This window comes from Ananas comosus, linkage group 1 (assembly GCF_001540865.1).
Source record: "Ananas comosus cultivar F153 linkage group 1, ASM154086v1, whole genome shotgun sequence".
Lineage (NCBI taxonomy): Eukaryota > Viridiplantae > Streptophyta > Magnoliopsida > Poales > Bromeliaceae > Ananas > Ananas comosus.
In genome coordinates, this window is record NC_033621.1 from 21,567,858 (window position 1) to 21,587,879 (window position 20,022).

The window sequence follows — 20,022 nt, forward strand, 5'->3', positions numbered from 1 at the left end:
GACCTTGATGTAGATGATAAATAACCTTTCTTATAAAGAATTCAACAAAATTGAGTCGTTCTTCACCATTAGTTAAATGAGCAAATGCTTCATACTGGTCATTAAATTCGTCAATTTTGAAACCCTTTTAATCATACAATATCCGTTGACGAAAATTTATGAGACGTAATTTTTAAATATGTCGAATACTCCGAGCCATATCTAATTATTTTGAATCGTCGGTTCAAAAACTCTATCATTAAAAATGAGTTAAAAGAACAAAAGCCTCGCACTAGTAGGATTACAGTAGTTGGACTCAGATCATTAGATTGAACTAGGTAGTTTGAGCTCGGCAATCATGGGTGTTTAGTTAACGAATAGTATCTCTAACGATCAGTAAAAGTCGGCGAAGAAAGCGTTACGCCACCGACTTATGCTGGTAGTACCTTGAACATGTTTTGAGGGTTAACACATAGAAGTCGGCGGCCACGGCGTTTTCGGCGCCGACTACATGTGAAATCAGAGATCCTTCTGTTTCGTCACCGACTACCCCCCCGCGCTAATCTTATTGTAATTAACCAGAGAAGAAACCTTTGAATCGAACGCGCTCCCTCTCTCTTACTCTTCCCTTCTTCCTCCTCTCTCTCTCTCTCTCTCTCTCTCTCTCTCTCTCGATCTCAATCTCTCGATCGATCCATCGATCCATCGTCTCCTACATATCTCTCTCCTCCTCGAAAATGGCGGGGAGTCAAGGCTACGGCGGAGGCACGACGATGATGATCGTGGCGAGCACGCCGAGCCAGGAACTCGCCCTTACCAACCTCGCCTACTGCTCCGCCGCGGATCTGAGGAGGTTCTCCCTCTCCGGATCGAGCCAAACCCTAGCAATGGTGGGCGATTCCATCGTTCTCACCCTATGATATCCTTTCACGACCCCTCACACTCCTCTCCGATCCCAATTTCTTTCTTTTTCCCTTTAATTCTTTATATTTTTCGGGGTTTTTTTTTGGCTGATCTGATGCACGATTCTGCTGTAATCTTAGTTCTTACATTTCGAATCCTTCTTTTGACTCGACGGAAATGTTATCGAAGCTACTAAATAATCAAAGGAGTCCAACATTTGATTAGATGGTGATTTAGATCAAATTGAGGAAATTAACGAAAACTCTCATATTGCAATAGGAGAAAATGGTAGGGACCTGAATGCAAAACTTGTGAGGTAAAAGCTGTACGTGGACCCCCTCAACTGTAGTCCTTTTGGAATCGGACGCACAAATTAGTTTTTTGCTTTTGATTGAGAGCTCCTCAACTTTTGATTTTCTTGATTTGCTTTAATTTCATTGATCAAATTAGGAATTTTGTTTTATTTAACAGCCATTTGGTTAGATTAAATTATTCTCATGTGAATTTTATTAACTTTTAACGCTGATATCTAACATAGCCATTAACTTTAACAAGTCCTCAATTCACTTTAGGAAATAGGTCGAATTAAAATTATAAATGTCGAGGATTGACAATCAGGAAAAAAAAAAAAAAGTTGAGAAGTCTATTTTAAAATGGCCTCTATTGAGGAAATCTCCATATGGCTTTACCATATTGAAATGTTGAACGGCATTAAGAGTGCTAAAGAATCCTGGGTTTTTTGAAAAAAATTTGTTTGGTATTGTCTCTCTTAATCAATCCGATTCAGTTTCATTGTATCAAGTTGCTTTGTGATGATCCTTAACAAAATCACACTGATCATCCTGGAGTTCCTGATTGTCACATCGCCCTAAATGCGATCCATCGTAGGCAAACAAAAGTTTCTGCTGGTGATTCATTATCTGTTACGAGGTACAAGAACTCTGGTTCATTATTTCTGTTGAATCAAGTCATCCATATACTTTTTGTGTAATCTTTTCTTTCCAATATACTTCTTTTCAGTTTTGTTCCTCCTGATAATTTCAATCTGGCATTTCTTACATTGGAGCTGGAGTTCGTTAAAGGAAGGGCTAATCGAACTGAGCAAGTAATAACAATTTTTTAAAAGTTCTTGTTAAGAAAGTAATGCAAGCTAGGTTAATTGGTGTTTTGACATGTGAACCTCTGTTTATTTTGCAGTTAGATGCTGTTCTTCTTGCTCAGCAACTTCGGAAAAGATTTACTGACCAGGTAAGGTGTCCATTTTCCTTGTCATCGCTTGTTATGTTTTTGTTCTGTTGATGAATGTAGGCCAAAACTACACCTCTTTGTTGGACCGCCAGCGCGAACACAGTGGTCTCTGACCAGGACCTGGAACCAATTCGAATTTGGATCTTGACATGTCGGTTGTTTTTAACCGTAGGCATCTCGCCGGGAAGTTGGTGGGCTCATCATGAATACTATATATTCATGGAATGTCCATCTATAGCATTTATAATCTACGAGTTTCTGTTCAAATCACTACTGTTTGGCCTAATTTAATGTTTATTTTGGTTTGGGCACAATCACCATCATGAATCTTGTCTTTGATTCAGTGTTATATTATATGTGTAAAATATTGCCTCTCTTAAGTTTATCATGTTTTTTGGAGTGAATTGATTGCACCATGCCTTAAATAACTTTCTGACCGAATTCTTATATAGCATAAGAGCCTATTCAGTTAGCTTTTGCGCATGTGCTTTTTGAATGGAGGTATTCAGAGAAAGCCCTAACGGCTTTAACGTGTAGATAGCCAACACCTTCCTACTGCTGCTAGAAGTAATTTTCCAATTTCAGCTTCTACTCTGAGAACCCATAGGCTCATTTTAGCTTCCCTAATATATATGTGTATCATGTTCCTATTGGCTATTTTGAAAATTAATCATATAGTTAAACCTATCTGTGGTTTGCAGGTTATGACAACTGGTCAAAGAGTAAATGTTCCTATTGGCTATTTTGAAAATTAAATCATATAGTTAAACCTATCTATGGTTTGCTTCTAGAACTAAATGTTCCGATTTCAGCTTCTACTCTGAGAACCCTTAAGCTCATTTTAGCTTCCCTAATATATATATGTGTATCATGCTCCTATTGGCTATTTTGAAAATTAAAGCATATAGTTAAACCTATCTATGGTTTGCAGGTTATGACAACTGGTCAAAGAGTGTCATTTGAATTCTATGGGATAAACTATATCTTTACAGTCAATCAGGCTATGCTGGAGGGACAGGAAAGTTCTACTCCATTGGATAGAGGAATGATATCCATGGACACATATATTGTATTTGAAGCTTCTTCAAACTCGGGAATTAAGGTCCTTTTTCTTGATTTTTATGAAATTCTTGTGCACAATATTATTGTCACATCACTTCTTGATGTATTCATGTGTGTGTGTGTGTGTGTGTGTGTGTTTGAATTCATACATACAGATAATCAACCAACGTGAAGCTGCCAGTAGCAACCTTTTCAAACAGAAAGAGTTTAACTTGGAAAAATTGGGGATTGGCGGATTAAGTGCCGAGTTCACAGACATCTTTCGAAGAGCATTTGCTTCTCGAGTTTTTCCTCCTCATGTTGTTAATAAGTAATGCTCTTGACATCAAGTTGGCAGTTTGACCACTACTTATGGAGTCGAGTATCTTGTTCAATGTATTATGATGATTATGGTTTCCAGGTTGGGTATCAAGCATGTTAAGGGAATGCTACTCTATGGACCTCCTGGTACTGGCAAGACCCTTATGGCCCGCCAAATAGGGAAATTGTTGAATGGCAAAGAACCTAAGGTTGGATTTTCTTTTTAACCTATCTTCTTCATTCTTGAGGATTATGTAATCCTAAACTTGCCGTCTTAAATTGTAGATTGTAAATGGACCTGAAGTATTAAGCAAATATGTTGGAGAAACAGAGAAAAATGTGAGAGACTTATTTGCAGATGCTGAAAATGACCAGAGGACTCAAGGTATGCAGATTTGTAAAAATCCTCTTCTGTATCTTCCTGCAGTTATTTTCCTTGTTGTTTTTGTATTTCATGCATACTATTATTGTCAGGTGATCAGAGCGACCTCCATGTAATCATATTTGATGAAATTGATGCTATTTGTAAGGTTTAAATCTTGTGCCCTGTTTCTTGCCATTTCTTATTCTTTAATTTGTTTTGTAACTGAGCGTTATAGTTATCCTGATTCTAGGTCTTCTATATTTTTGTGCATATTTTTTATAAATTTCTTCCTGTATGTGTCGCTCGACTTATTATCCCCAAAGAGATGATATTGCTTCTTTTGCTAGTGAACTTTTATGTGAAGCTGGAAGCAACCTTTAAAATATAGACTTTGTTCACCCTTGCTGATGATTCTGCACCAGTGCTTTCAGAGTACAACTGTTAAATATGCTCCACCTGTTTTTCATGAATATTGTTCAGAAGCTTCTTGCTGAATACGGACCTTGGTCCAGAAGCTCTTTTTACCTCCCACATTAGAAACACTCCAGGTTTTTTTTGGGGGGGTGAAGGGTGCAAATTCTTAGCTTTTGCTTCTCGGATAGAGAAGCTATTTTAATTGCCAGGCAAACAGTTGCATAGTAAGTTGTGGTTTCAAAATAATGGATAAATGTACATTGAGAGCACCTTGACATTTTTAGCCCATTGACATTGGTTCTAGTGACATGCGTAGGGCGGCACATAATTTCTGATTTGTTGACTTTGCTGTTTGTTATTATATACTAAACACTCATCTGAATTCAGGCCAGAGGGTCAACAAGGGATGGAACAGGAGTACATGACAGCATTGTGAATCAGCTCCTTACAAAGGTAAGTAATTTTGAATTTAATATTCTTTTTCAAGTGGATTTTATAGAATACTAACTAATTTTTCGCATTTTAGATAGATGGTGTTGAGTCTTTAAACAATGTATTGCTTATTGGAATGACTAATCGAAAGGATTTACTGGATGAAGCCCTGCTAAGGTTAGCTTATCACCTTGCTAGATCAATTTAAATTGCGATACTGTATGATATTTATAGTAGCACAAAACTATAATAACCATCAAATATTTGAACATTAGACTTGAAAATTGGATCTAATTACACTATGCAATTCCTTACTTGTGAGACTTCAAGGTAGAGAATTAATTAATAATGGAAATATTAGTTCAGTTTTTTTGGGGGGGGGAATTGTTTTCTATTTTCCTTTTTGATAGATCTTGGTGATAGGTAAATTGATTTTGTGAGGCAAAGGGTGCGAAAAGAAGAAAAAAATTGGGGTGGTTGGGTTTGGGATAAAGGAGACGTACTTGCCGATTGATTTGGATTCAACTCTCTCTCTCTCTCTCTCTCTCTCTCATGAAATTGCTGTGCATATATAGTGAGAGATGTTAAAAGACTTTTAAAAGAGTACTGTGAATTTCATAAATATCTTGCTCTACTTCTTTGCAGTTCCCTGAGTTCAACTTTTTTTCGTTTATTTTTTTTCTAAAAGCATCCGTCTGATTATTTATTCTTTGGCATGTTCTTTTTCTAGACCTGGGCGCCTAGAGGTTCATGTCGAAATAAACCTGCCTGATGAAAATGGCCGTTTGCAAATTCTTCAAATACACACAAATAAGATGAAGGAGAATTCTTTTCTTTCTCCAGATGTAAGCCTTCAAGAGCTCGGTATGTGCCTGTTCTTTTTCCTTATCTTTATGTGCTTCAAGCGCTCCCATTGCATTTAATTTGTTATACTATTACAATGTTTGCTTCGAATGTTAAAACTTCAAGATATTCTGATTTAAGCAGTTACATGAAATTTCTGGTATTTGTTTTATAGAGGATTAATATACATAGATGGGTAGAGGAAATATTTTTTTACAATATATATTGTGTATGCCATTTATGCTTTATATCTCTGTAAAGCATTGACTGTTGGAACACCCCTTCCCATTAGGCATTATGTTCTTGCATTTTGATGTCCTTTTATATAACTTTCAAAGACTGTTGAATGTTGTACTTTTTAAACCATAAGAGTTCTTCATAATTTATGTGTTCTTATTGTGAATGTAGCTGCACGTACAAAGAATTACAGTGGAGCCGAACTTGAAGGTGTTGTTAAAAGTGCAGTCTCATTTGCTTTAAATCGACAGATAAGCATGGATGATCTTACTAAACCTTTGGATGAAGAGAGCATTAAAGTTACAATGGATGACTTTGTGCATGCCCTTCAAGAAATTACTCCTGCATTTGGTGCATCCACGGATGATCTTCAACGGTGCAGGTATATTTATTGTTCTTCATCATATATTATGTCAATGATTAATTACAAATTCAGTCTCTGAAGTTTGCCCTGCAGTTTCATTCATGTAATTTCGATTGCAACAATTTCTTCCCTCAAGTTTGATTTGATTTCAAGTTAGTCCTTGAAGCCTTAATTTTGCAATTCAATCCTAAAGTTCCACGCAAGTCTAAATGTTGGCATTCTTTTTCATGAAAGATTAAAAACATAAGAACTTCATTATTATGCTGTGTAAACTTCATAGACTAAATTGCAAGGATTTAAGTGTCGTGGCATGAGATCGTGCCGAAAACTTGGCAGCATAATACAACACAGTGCGTGCCGAGCCGTGCCGATCACAAAAAATAAATATGTGCCAACACATAATGGCATAAAATATTTATTTTCTTTAGTAACAAAATATTCTAATTGCTTATTATGTATCTTTATCAAATCTTTTAAACTTTATTGAACAAGTTAGTTACTAATTTAAAGAAAAGAAGGTTTCGAATTGTGCTATCGGCATGGAGGCTGTATCTTGCCGATATCTTGTTGGCACGATATGGTATAGTGGATATGGTTCGTGCCGATGGGTACTTAAATCCGTGCTAAATTGTTATAAAGACAAAACTGAAATGAAGGTCAGACTTCAGGGACTAGATTTCTAATTAGCCCTTATAGCTATGATGTTCGTGCTGGTACTTGTCTTTTAAAGCTGAAGCTTAGCTCTTCATGATTTTGTAATTATGTATAGAAGTCTCTTAACACAAACAGTATGATGGGTGCCAAATTCGTTGCCTTGCATTGGACATACTTGTCTAGAGGTGGCACGGGCTTGCTCTATATGAGTCCGAGCAAATACCTTAGTGATTAATCAAACGAACAAGTTACTAAAATCAAAAGAATTGTGGAGAACTAGAACTATTAATGCCGACCTGGAGGTTCTGTCTGTTGTTTATAGCTGATTTTTCTTTGGGAACAGACTGCTTCAAACTTGACCAGCTGTATAAATTTATTTTGAATCAGTGTTTGTCCATGTCATTTCTTCTGAGAATTGAGCATAACCATGCATACTTAGTTATTTACAGTCTTCTTACTAGTTACATTGAGGATTGAAGTGTAGTATTGGTGATAATAAAGATATTTTTAGTACCTTCCCCTAACGTCCTCACCATTTTCATTGCTTTTAACTTTGAACTGTTGAATGAGATATTCCTATCTTGATTATTTGAACAATAGCACCATGTAATAATCTGTCGAAATGCAAAAATTTTGTAGGCTTAATGGTATAGTTGACTGTGGCAAGAGACACAAACACATATATCAAAGAGCAATGCTTCTTGTGGAGCAAGTTAAAGTAAGCAAGGGTAGCCCACTTGTTACTTGCCTTTTAGAAGGTCCATCTGGGAGGTATATTCTGCAAAACATCTTTTTCTTTTCCTTTCTTTATATTTGGTGAGTAAATTCTCTAACTCTTATTTGTCAATAGTGGTAAGACTGCAATGGCGGCTACAATAGGCATTGATAGTGATTTCCCCTATGTGAAGATAGTAAGTTTCTTCTTAGTCTTTTATTAGTTGACACAGCTTCTCTCTAGGTTCTACATATGATTTATTAGTGACACCCTGTTCATTTTTTACTGACCACAGATATCAGCAGAAACAATGATTGGCCTTAGTGAAAGCAGCAAATGTGCGCGAATTGTCAAGGTTTTCAGAAATTTTCCTTTCAACTTTACTTTTGCTAATTCATTGTAAAACTTGAGGGAATTCGCTAGATGAAGAGATGCCATGCTATCATATGCTCATGCTAAAAGACTTTTTTTTTGTTATTTGGGAAAAGCTAATTTTCTTTCCTTGTTTTTTGCACCTAAACTAGAACATTCTGTACATTGATCATTTTTTTTTTTAATAATATGTCTGCATAATCACTAATGAAACTGGAATTTTTAGAAAACCTTTCGTTTTTTCTGCTTGTTTCTTGCAATGAAGGCATAGCACGTTTCCTCTTTTTTTTTTTTTTAAAGTTGTAATTCATTGTGTCCTTGACACAGGTTTTTGAAGATGCTTACAAATCTCAATTAAGTATTATTATACTCGATGATATCGAAAGGTAACTCTCGGCTAATTACGTTGTCAGCCTTTTTTTGTATAATAAAAGGGCAGCTTGTTTGGTAATATACAGTATTAATTGATTTCTTTGAAAGAATATTTTAAGCAAATTTAATTGCATATACTAGAAATGTTATTGGTCTTAACATTTTTTTTTTCCGGATACTATAATCTTTTTCAGGTTACTGGAATATGTTGCTATCGGCCCACGCTTTTCAAATTTGATTTCGCAAACATTATTGGTCCTCCTAAAAAGGCTCCCACCCAAGGTTCACACTTCTATTCTTTTCATCTCACTGGAATTAATAAAATTACCAAGTTCTACACATACATAAATCAAATACAGGTGTCATTAGCCATTTGGTTTTTCTATTTCTATTATACGTAGAATTTCATTTTGTGATTGACTCTTATTTCTAACAACGTAATCATTTTTTTTGCTCTTATTTATGTTCATACTCCATATATCCTTGGAAGAGTAGAATAATTTGTTGTTATTCATAATGATTTTAGCCATAAAATAAACTTTTACAGGGAAAGAACTTGCTGGTTATTGGAACAACGAGTGAGGTGGGCTTTCTAGAGTCTCTTGGAATATGTGATGTATTCGCTGTCGCATACCATGTTCCAAAACTGCAGAAGGAAGATGCAAAAAAGGTAAGGATCATAGGACAAAACTATTTTCAAAATAATAAGATTTAGGTGGAAATGCTTGATTTTCATGCAAAAAAAAAAAAAAAAAAAACCATACTGATTATTGAAGATGACTTGATTTGTGATTAGACAACCCAGATTAGGATGTTTATTTGCCCTTCTTGTAATATTCTTCTTTATTTCCGTGCTTCCTGGTCAGCCTATCCATGAATCACCATCAAAAGATCCCAACAATTAAGAAATTTCATTTTGCATAGTTATCATCATCTTTCCTTTAGATATCAATTATTTACTATATGTTAGTTTTCTGTTAGTACAGATATGTTTCTAAAGACAAACGTTTAGAATTTGTTCTTATCGGGTAAACATGAAATCAGCCCTTAAATTTCTCCTTTCATTGCTACTTATAACCGTCTACCTATCAACATTGAGCAACTGAGTTGCTAGTTATTATATATTTAGCCTATACCCCTTGTCTATGCAGGTGTTGCTACATCTCAATGTATTCAATGAGTACGATATTGATTCGGCTGCCGAAGCACTGCATGATGTAAGTGCCTCTATTCTCTCATATATGCCATACTACTTAAAATTCCAAAATGAAGAAATGTCATTCTGAATTTCTACTCTTATCTTGTTTTGCAAATCACTGTTGCCGAATTCTCTCTCGAAAGCTAGTTCTAAGATCTGTCGAAATTGAGAACATATTTCATTATTAACATAACGTATTATCAATACTTCAGATTATGTGACTCGGGGATCATTTTTATCTTAGTTGTTTGATCAACTAAAGTCAGTCATTACATATAGATAGTAAATTTAGCTTAAAATGATGAGGTGAAAATTTGAAATCGCATTTTATTTAATCGTTTTCCCTTTTTTGGGATTTGCCACAGATGCCAATTAAGAAGCTATATATGCTCGTGGAGATGGCTGCGCAAGGATCGGACGGCGGGAGCGCACAAGCTGTTTACTCTGGAAAAGAGAAAATCAGCATTACTCATTTCTTCGACATCTTGGGCGATGTTGTAGCTACTCGTGTTTGAAATCTCTATTCTTCTCTCCGACATCACACATAATGTAATACATTTTTCTTCTTCATTCTATTATTCTCGATTTTGCTCCTCTTTTTTTTTTAACTATTTGCTTCTTCTTTTGCAACTTTGAAATGTGGGGTATACATTTTTCTTCTTCATTCTATTATTCTCGATTTTTCTCCTCTTTTTTTTTAACTATTTGTTTCTTCTTTTGCAACTTTGAAATGTGGGGTGATTGAGCCTCCTTCTCTGTTTTATGTTTCTTATTCTTAAGTTAACGTTTTCTTTTCCTCTTTCATTTCGGCTGCTAATACTGATGTAATCCAAAGAGTGTATGCGCCTCCTCCTTTTAAGGAGTTTTTTTTGAGAGATAGTTAGCACGCTATCCTGCTTCATATATTTCATTTAGAAATATATTTACTTAGCTGGAAATGTGAATCAACTAGAATTCGAACTTGGGACCTCGGGTACCAACCACCAAGCCTTTTGCCGCTTGCTCTAGAGACAGCCGGTGTCTCCTTTTAACGAGTTGAGATTTATTATTGGTAGAAGAGTGCTGTGTTCTGGTGTATAATTATTAAATCCATGTTCACTAGTGATTCTATGATTTTAAATTCAAACCACTTATACTGTGAAAGAAAATCGACGGACTCGTCGCTAGGAAATTCTCATGATAATATCTCAATAATGGATTGTGAAGCTAAAAGGAGATTAATTATTATTATTATTGTTATCTTTATTTGGACCCAAAAACAGAATATTTATTTCAAATTTCCGTAGTGTCAAATGAAAAGGTGTACATATCGTTCCTATGCTACTGTATTCTCTGACCATCAATAAAAAAGTAATAATAAATTCATTTTCTTGGAGAAGATTTTTTTTATTAATAGACTTAAAGAATATATATTATAATTTATAAAAATAGCACTTTAAAAAATTTACTTATAAAATTAGACGTATCACCGCTCTTTAAATATGGCAAATCATTCATCACTTTCTTCAAAGTAATAAATTTTTTTTTATGTTTAAGTGCTTTCTAAGAGAAGTAAATTATTTACCGTTTACATCTAATTTTATAAATAAATATTTAAAATGACTATTCTTATAATTAAAAAATTTTGTAAGTTTAGTAGCGCAAAATTCCCCCTTGGAGAACGGCCTGTTTATTTCCCTTCATTCATTTTCCAGATACAGACATATTTTTCTTGTTTTCTTTTTTTACTGCCATGGACTAGATTGTGGTATCTGTAATCGTTCGTAGTCACCAGCCATAAACTTATTAAAACACAAATCATAGTATATGCAGCTGTTCTTAGTCACCAGCCATAAACTTATTACAACACAAATCAATACAACTGTCACAGCTTATGATTGTACATTAAGAAAACCAAAATTTTGTTACAACAAATAACTCAAATCAAATATTACATATCTAGCAAACAAACTATCTATTCATCTCTGTGACTATTAAAATATTCAGAAATGTCAGTATCAGCAAAACAACTACAACCCCTTTCAGTAATCTACACAGATCAGTATTTTCATACAACTACTATAACTGAGATTGCAAGTACAGACCACCCTAAACTGCTTCGCTACCATTAAGTTTAGTAATCTTCAGTTTCACGCAGAAAAGTAGTAGTACCCTAACACAGCAACAAGCATGAGGGTGAGTAATGATGCGACTATCGTGGCAGGAGTGGCCCACGACCAATATGACTGAGACCTTTGTCTTTTCGGTACAACCTTCGGAAGTTTTTTCTGCTTCTTCTGTGAGTTCCGGTGCCTAGTATTTTCCTGTTGTCCTTTAGCTTCGACCGGAGAAGGAACTGCTGCTTTTGCTTCAGCTTCTAATACACCCTCGACCTTCATCTCTACTTCGATCTGATCATCATGTGTTGCAGGTACCGATGCTGCAGCTTTCTTTCTAGCTCTTTTCTCTTTCTCCTGAAATTTTGTTTACTTATAGAGATTACAGTTTCATCAAACCAAATTATTAGAGTAAAACGATTTTTTTTTTTTTTTTTTTTTTTTTTTTTTTTTTTGCGATAGGTTGTGACAGGGGTCTTCAACATTTTAGCTTTGTTTCAGTTTAGTTCACGATATTACAATTATTACAATTGCGCTATAAGACTTCACATTTCATTGCAATCGCACTCTTTCAAATAAACTCTTTCCTAAAATTAGACACAAATATCCACGTAATCATCACCAAAGTGCTACGTAAGTTATTTTTTGAATTCCTCAACTGAAATTTACGTGGGCCTTTTCATGCAATTTAACCAAGAAATTGGATGAATAGGGTACACTTGGAATAAAATGCAAGGGACCTAATTGCAAAAACTGAAAGGTTGAAGATCCTTCGTAAAAAGATTTTGAGTCCCTGGTGCAATATATCCATTTATGGAGAAGGACAAATACCTTGAACTTCTTATCAGCTTCCTTCTGAGCTCGCGCCGCTGCTTTTGCTGCCGACTTCTCGGCAAGCTTCTTCTTTCTTTCCTCTGCCAACTTGGCCTTCGCAATCTCCTCCTCTCGTTTCAACTCTCTCAGCTTCTCAGCATCCATCTCGCTAGCTTTTAACGGTTCTTTCCTAGACTTTTCATTATCATGACTATCTACATTAACCTCTGGACTAGTCGTCTTTATTTTCGCTGGTGCTTCCACCAATTTAGAAGTAGTCACTTTGTCGACAACCTTTTCATTAAAAGCGGTATCAACTCTTGTTGGAATAGGTTGGGGATCCTTTTTTGCTTGATTTATTGTCTTTTTTGCTGGTGTAGTATCTGGCACTGTCGCTTGCTGTACTTCTAGAATTATGGGCTTTTCATTAGGATTTCTCATCCGGCCGTCCCTGCACAATTGCCGGCTATCGAGCGAGGGCAATATTCTCTTCTCGTAGTCCTCTCTGAAGGCTTTGCTATTGCTCCACTGGCACATGAACTTCTCTACCTACCATCAAGGGAAAAAAGAAATGAGAACTTTAAGGCCGCAATGGCTCGATAGATTTCATAGTGGATATTATCATATTAAATGCACACCTCACTGTGGGAGAGTCCTTTAGGGTTGCTACATCCTTCCTTGCGGCAAGTACTTTGGCATTGTTCAGGAGCGAGCGATTTTGGTAATAGCATGCATTCTGTGTCGAGATTAAAGCAAAAGAGAGTATAAATGGAAATATTTGTGAAAATAATGCATCATCAAATACATTTACTCTACCATTCTTAATCCATCTTCATTCAACTTAACAGAAGTTGGGTAATTGATTCACATTATTCAGAATTAAATGAAATTTACGACAGAAAAGTTCTCAAATGGATCAAAAACAGATGAGACCTTTAACCCATCTTAATATGTTGAATTTAGTAGCATATCATTTTCTTTGTAGGAAATCAACTACATTTTCTCAGTTGATTATTCTCCTCAATATAACCTTGATTAATTACAGTAATATAACAATCAAAAGAGGGAAAAAGCATCATAATGCATATCAACATATACAATTCCATCACGATATAAAATAAGTACAGGAAGTTCTCACTTACTGCATCTTCTCGCGCTCTTTTCAGCTCATTTATGGTGCCAAACGCCTTATCCTTTTTATCATTCATGGATGCAAGTTGCTCCCTTAAAGAACTAATCTCACCATCGATAGCCTTTAGCTGTTCCTCTAATTCCTTAATTTGTGCCCTGATTGCTTCTCGTTCCTTTTTAACTTCATTAATATCAGCTCCAATTAGCTGCAAGAAGATACACAAAATTACCACAGTTGCACATCTTTACGACGAAATGTATTGATTTGGAAGTAAACAGCGATTTGGCAAGGCTTTTGAGGCAGCTTTTCTACTCCTGAAAACAAAAGATTCCGAAAACTGGGTGTTTGGCAAACAAAATATCTAGAGCTTTTGCTACAGAAGGAAGCTGAAATGAACATCAGGGTGCCAAAGCTGCAGCTTAAATCTTCTTCTCATACTGCAGCATAAGTCAGTTGAAATGATTTTAACAACATAAAGTTTTTAGTGTTTCTTGAAGCCACTTCTGCTGATTTAGTGCCTCAAAAGCACTAATAGCTCTTGCACTAAAATCCTTTCCAACAACTTCTCTCAGCAGCAAAATCAGAAGCTCCAAATCAGAGCTTCTGCCTTTGGATGTCAAAATCCGCTCCCAGCCACAAAGAAGCTCCAAAATTTTGTTTGCCTAATGCTCTACTAGAAATGAACACAGTTGTAAGTAGAAGCAGAAGCTAGACCAAACAGGCATCATATAGTCAATGAAGAAGGAAAAAGATCACTCTAGTGTGATATACATACTTTAACTTGGTCTTGAATTGCTTCCTTCTGACCTATTGAATCCTGAATTCTCGTCCTCATAGCAGCATTTGCAATAACTTTTGCCCTTGTTCCTTCAAGCTGTTTGATTTCCTTCAACAATCGTTTTTCCTCGTCAAGGGATATGCTTTCATGACTGATATGATAGTGTATGCTCTTAATCTAATCACCACCCAAAGGTAAAGTGTCACATACACATAAAACACCCATAGTTCAAAGCAGCAAATAAATGAAGAGAATTCACATATGTACCATTAAACAATTATCAATTCACGTATATACCCCTGCAAAATGGTACTTCGCATATATAGCCTTCCAAATACTTCATTTCTTTACTCTGCAGCACGTACTCACAGAAATGCCCCTCTCTAAAACCACTTGTATATTAATACAAAAATAACAAACCCCCCTGAATTGGAATGTTTCCAACTACAAATACAGGTATCGATGTAAAAAACTGCATTTTCTAGGTATATCAAAAAATTCATATTCTACAGGGGTATAAGTGTAAATAGATTATCTGCAGGGGCATTTATGTAAAAGTCAGATAATAAAATATTTAACTGGTTCATGCTTACCCTATTGTTGAGTTCTTCCTCAGAAGAGCACAAACCCATGCCCTTCTCCCTCACAGCATTATTTTCATTGCGAAGCTTTCCTAAAGCATTCTGAAGAGGCTCCATTTCCTTCATCTTCTCATTCATGGCTTCACTGTATTGTCTCTTTTCTGCTGTCAAAGGCTTCAACAGCGAAATTATACCGGCTCGCTCGGACTGCAGAAAATAAAAAGTTCGGTATCAAATAGGTGAACACTACATAGATTTATAGCCAACTCAACAACAAATTAAAGCCAGTTTACCAACAGAGTGAAATTTAGCAAATTTACAAAGATCAAACTCAATGCTTGCCTAATCAATTTATTAACAATAAAGCCACTGAGGGCATCACTTACCTTTGCTGGATGGAAACATGATACGGACATGAAAAAACACGGATATGCCAACATGGCAACAATACAGTACACTAAAATGGATATATGTATAACATTCATACATGTATGCAAGCAGTCATGCCGGTTTAAAAATCGCTATCGATAAAGACATCAATATACACCTTAGATGGTTTGCGCCATACACATACACATATGTACGTAGGAAAAGCAATATTTAATTCAATGCGCTTATGCTAATATAATTGAGAAAATATATCTTAGCCTATACAGCATAAATACAATCAAGAATGTTTTTATACATTCATAAAAAAATTGTCTTCCAAATAGGACTCTCATCATTAGCGAATGTCTTAATCCCCTTTCTAAAACTTATACAACTTTACGGGTACAAGTATCCAATCCAAATCCACTTTTTTTTTACCCTTATCCTAATAGTTCACTTGCACAAAATATATATATATATACATGAAACAGGTGTATAATGAAGTATTTGATTAGTATTGTATTTGGGATGGTATGTGCCAAGGACACACACTGGTTATTGAAGTATCTATGCATCATAGAAGCTTACCCTCTTTGCTTTTAGGGCTTCAGTTATCTGGTAACGAGCTTGGTTCTTCTTCTGAATCTCTTTTTCGGCTTGTTCAATTTTCGCCTTCAGTTTAGGGTCCTCGTATAGCCGGAGTTTGACAAAATAAAAGGAACGGATCTGCTTAGCAACAGGCCACTCATCCACGGCATTCTTCAGGGTATTGGGATTCGCCACGTCTTCCACTTCTTTTCTCTCTCCTTTCGTTCCATCTTTAGTATCGACAAAACCTAATTCGATCAACTCGCCGTGTCCTTGAACTGGTTTAGGTTTGACTTTGCCTTCCGTAGTAGGGAAAAGATTGATTTCTTCATCAACTACTTTGCGCTGCGACGATGTAATATCAACTCCGAGAACCTCCATCCCCGAGCATGGATTCTAGAAACGGTGCAAAAAGAGGTAATACTATGTAACCAAGAAACCTTGAATTAGTAATTGGAACAAGCAAACCGTGCGAATAATGATATTCGACATAATTTAGTCTATAACCACTCATAAATGTGTCTCTTTTCTCCATCTCTCTTTTTTTAATGCGCTCAAAATAGAAACAATACCAGTGAATATCAACCAAATGATTCATATCGAATTGCTCTCGCGAATCAATTCAACAATAAGCAGCATAAGCAGCAACTACCAGTTTCTACAGCAGGCGAATTACGCCGAAATGGGAACCGATTATTCAATTCACAACTTTAAATTTTCTTTTCTATTTAAGTAATTTTCATAAGTTGGGGATTCTACTAAATTTAAATGTTGCGAACACTACAAACTGAAGCAGTTGATTTCAAAAATCCTTGATTCAGTTAACAGAAAATATCGAGAAGAAAAAACGAAAAATACGTGAGGGATCAATTCAGGGAGTTTCTACACATTTTTATGACCTCGCTCTAAACATGAACACCGAATTAAAATTAAAAAAAAAAGAAAGAAAATTGCCACAAAATTAAGCAGAGATCGTCAAAGAAACAGCTACAGGAGTAAATCAAATCACTTTATCCTCACTCGATTCAAAGATTTCGCATCCGACTCCTTCGGAATCGAGGATGGTTTTACGGGAGATTCTACAACATATTGGTTAGAGATGGAAATGGAAACTTATTTAGGTCTAAAAGTAGAATCTTCGAGATAAATATAGAGAGAGAGAGAGATTAGGGTTTAGGGATACGTTTTTTACCTTTCAAGAGAGAGAGAGAGAGAGAGAGAGAGAGAGGATAAGAGAAAGCAAATGTGGCGCCTTGTTCTTCGTTTTCTGAGAGTCGGTAGTGTCGATTAAAAAAAAAAAAAAAAAAAAAAAAAAAAAGCTATATTACATAAAGTTCCATTTTAAATATGGTTTTTTTATTTTAAGTTATTGCATTTAGGCATGTTTGTTTCATTGAAATTGAACTTTGAATTGAAATAAATTTTAGATTGAAGCGGAGTTCAGTAAAAGTTATTTTCTTTTTGTTGTTTGTTTCGTAGTTACAAAAGTAAAGTTTTATTACTTCTGTTTATTTAGTAGAAAATGTATGAATTTGTGAGCCGAATTTCCTAGCCCTTGACCTGGTTAAAGGTCTACCTCGGAAAGCGCATCAGGATGCAGAACGGCTACAATTGGTGATCCTAGAAGTTTGCGCCCTTCGACTGGATCAAGCGATTCGGCTGATGAGGGATCAGATCAGCCAAGTTCGAAAAACTCTATTATGTAATCGGTTCAGCTGAAACGAGCCGAATGTACGGACTGATCACTGACTCGAGCCGGCGGAGGAGCCGAATGAAAGAAATGCACACCAGTTGTTCGGCCTAAAGAGCCGAATGATTTTTTATATATTGAATGTAACTTGCTAGAACAGTACAAATGTTGGATGTGCCAAGTTGAGTGTGCCTGATAGCATACAGACTCGGTTGCTCTAATTAGGAAACTACTCCTAGAAAAACAGTATTAAATGCGGAAAAAATAGAGGATTATAAGTAGAGTGCTCCTAGAAAATGCGAAAAATTGCAAAAAAAAAAGTGTGATCTTCTATTCTCGGAAAAAAAGACCTATTTTCAGGGCATTATTAACCTATTTATAGATTACCCCTATTGATCAGTTATCCCCTTATCCATGATCGACCACTCCTCCTGTTTTCTCGGGTCACTTTCAGCCGATTAGAAACCACATGAAACTGCCTACGGTTACTATAACTTCCTTAATTTGCGTGGTAATTTGTTTAAAATCTTTTCTGATACTCTCGGTGCACAGCAAAATTATTATCTTTAAATAAAACCGTTGTGGTGTACCGGGTACAGTGTGTCCGGACCTTATTGGCACAACAGAATTAAAATTATAATTTATATATAAATAATAAATAATTTAATAAATAAAAATAATATAATTATATTTTTATATAATTAAAATTGAATTTAAAATAATTATATTATTTTTTATAAATAAATTATAGTAATATAATAATAAAATTATAAAGTAAAAAAATATAAATACTTAATTAATTAATTTTTATTATATTTTAATTGTACAAACTAAATAAAAAAAATATTAAAACTTAACTAAACAACTTTTATCATATTTTAATATGCAAACTGAATAAAATAATAATTACTAGCATAATTAAATACTTGAATATATTTATATACAACTATCTTTACCTAGTATATTATTTTATTATTTTTTCTTCACCTCTCTTTATTGTAATTGACTTCGACGCATGGCCGAAGTCAATTACGCCGTTTCAGGTTAACTCTAGTTTTGATAGTAATTTTTTTTACGGTGAACTAAACAACAAAAATGATCGTTTATGGTGAAAACCCTCCTCTCCACTCCCACCCTACTTTCATCAAAACAAACATGCCCTTAATCCCCCTCCGTCAGTATTTCATCACTATTCCGTTCATTTTCTATAATTTATATCATTTTTTTTTAAATGACATAAATATATTAAAAACTTATTTTTTCTTGTAGAAAGTATGGACAATTTGTTCATTTTACCCTCTCCATTAACCCTGTACCCTTGTAAAAATATTTGAAACTTTTTCTTATTTATCCTATATTACTATTCTAAATTTTTAACTTTATTATGAAATTACCAAACATCCTTCTAAAATCTAAATTGTAGAAAAATAAAGATAGTCGAGAAAATTTTTTACAATTAATAAGAGTATTTTGATCCTCCAAAAATAAATAAGATATTTTTAATATTTTGGAGAACATATTAGATATCATTTCCAAACATATTTAACCTTCTAAAACAAAATCTCATGAGTTAATTCTAGAGAAAAATTGAACATTTGAAAAAATATTTAGATTCCATAAAAAGATAGTTTCCACTTCCAGAATTAAATAAATTATTTTTAAAATTTTGAAGGATATTTTAAATATTATTCAAAATAAAAAAAGACTCATCATCTATGCGTAAAAATGTCTAAAATGTGACAGTGCACCTACATCATCTATATCTCTCATCAATTAAATTTGTTCTTGGATTCATCTATCCTATTATAATTTTTTAAAAAAAAATATTATTATACTTTTTTCTCAGAAAAAATGATTGGATTAAAACATAATAATAAAATATAATGCCATTGCTACATAAAAAACCACCTTTTTTATACTCACATTGTCAGCAGATGATATGGCATTTTGCGGAGGGAATGAAGAATTTTTATTATGGACTAATTTTATACAGCTTGTAAACATTTCGAATATGAAATATATTTCTATAAAATTTAATTTTTCATATTTATCTCTATAAAAATCAAGTGATTTTTATATTTGTCCCATTATTTTATTATCATTAGAGCATTTTTTATTTTTGAAGATAAGTGAAATGATATTTTTACCATCACAAATACGTTCCTCAAAAAGCTCCAACGGTTAAAATTATATAAAAATGTCCTATCAAAAATCTCCAACAGTCATTTCTTTCTTTTTATCATCACAAATAATATAAAAGAGTAAAAAAATTAATTTACCTCGTTCAAGTTAAATAATTTATCTTTTATTAACTATATATTTCTAACGGATTCTAATAGTAAGGATATATTTAAAAATATTAGAACTTTTATAGAAATAAATATGAAAAGTTGAACTTTATAGAAAATATTTGTTATTCGATATGTTTACGGAGCGTTGTATGTAATTAATCTTTTTATTATTTAGTTTACCTTAAATAAATTTGTCAATAATCATATTATTTTAAAAACCAGAAGGA

General features: G+C 34.4%; 2 protein-coding genes across 2 annotated transcripts; one reads left to right on the top strand and one right to left on the bottom strand.

Annotated features, from left to right (window-relative positions):
* On the top strand, positions 626 to 10,206 carry LOC109722465 (vesicle-fusing ATPase-like). Its single transcript, XM_020250537.1, has 21 exons — positions 626 to 898; positions 1,717 to 1,812; positions 1,903 to 1,987; positions 2,080 to 2,130; positions 3,062 to 3,232; positions 3,348 to 3,502; positions 3,593 to 3,701; positions 3,778 to 3,877; positions 3,967 to 4,022; positions 4,658 to 4,723; positions 4,797 to 4,879; positions 5,433 to 5,566; positions 5,954 to 6,164; positions 7,440 to 7,571; positions 7,651 to 7,711; positions 7,811 to 7,870; positions 8,215 to 8,273; positions 8,454 to 8,541; positions 8,807 to 8,929; positions 9,411 to 9,476; positions 9,823 to 10,206. The coding sequence occupies exons 1-21, from the start codon at positions 717 to 719 to the stop codon at positions 9,970 to 9,972; spliced, it is 2,238 nt and encodes a 745-aa protein (XP_020106126.1). The 5' UTR covers positions 626 to 716; the 3' UTR covers positions 9,973 to 10,206.
* Positions 11,263 to 16,991, bottom strand: LOC109724414 (proton pump-interactor 1-like). Its single transcript, XM_020253269.1, has 8 exons — positions 16,835 to 16,991; positions 15,815 to 16,210; positions 14,870 to 15,064; positions 14,274 to 14,453; positions 13,509 to 13,703; positions 13,001 to 13,102; positions 12,385 to 12,915; positions 11,263 to 11,910 (listed from the first exon to the last, which is right to left on the bottom strand). Exons 2-8 carry the CDS (start codon positions 16,193 to 16,195, stop codon positions 11,587 to 11,589), a joined length of 1,908 nt encoding a protein of 635 aa, XP_020108858.1. The 5' UTR covers positions 16,196 to 16,210; positions 16,835 to 16,991; the 3' UTR covers positions 11,263 to 11,586.

Bases quoted from the DNA above. Each gene is read 5' to 3' on its own strand.
- LOC109724414 (XM_020253269.1), bottom strand. From the start codon at position 16,195: ATGGAGGTTCTCGGAGTTGATATTACATCGTCGCAGCGCAAAGTAGTT. The intron at 15,065-15,814 runs GTAAGCTTCTAT...TATTTTCTGCAG, and splicing joins AAGCCCTAAAAGCAAAGAGG to TCCGAGCGAGCCGGTATAAT. The intron at 13,103-13,508 runs GTAAGTGAGAAC...ATCTCGACACAG, and splicing joins AAAGAGCGCGAGAAGATGCA to AATGCATGCTATTACCAAAA.
- LOC109722465 (XM_020250537.1), top strand. From the start codon at position 717: ATGGCGGGGAGTCAAGGCTACGGCGGAGGCACGACGATGATGATCGTG. The intron at 899-1,716 runs ATATCCTTTCAC...ACAAAATCACAC, and splicing joins TCCATCGTTCTCACCCTATG to TGATCATCCTGGAGTTCCTG. The intron at 6,165-7,439 runs GTATATTTATTG...AAAATTTTGTAG, and splicing joins GATGATCTTCAACGGTGCAG to GCTTAATGGTATAGTTGACT.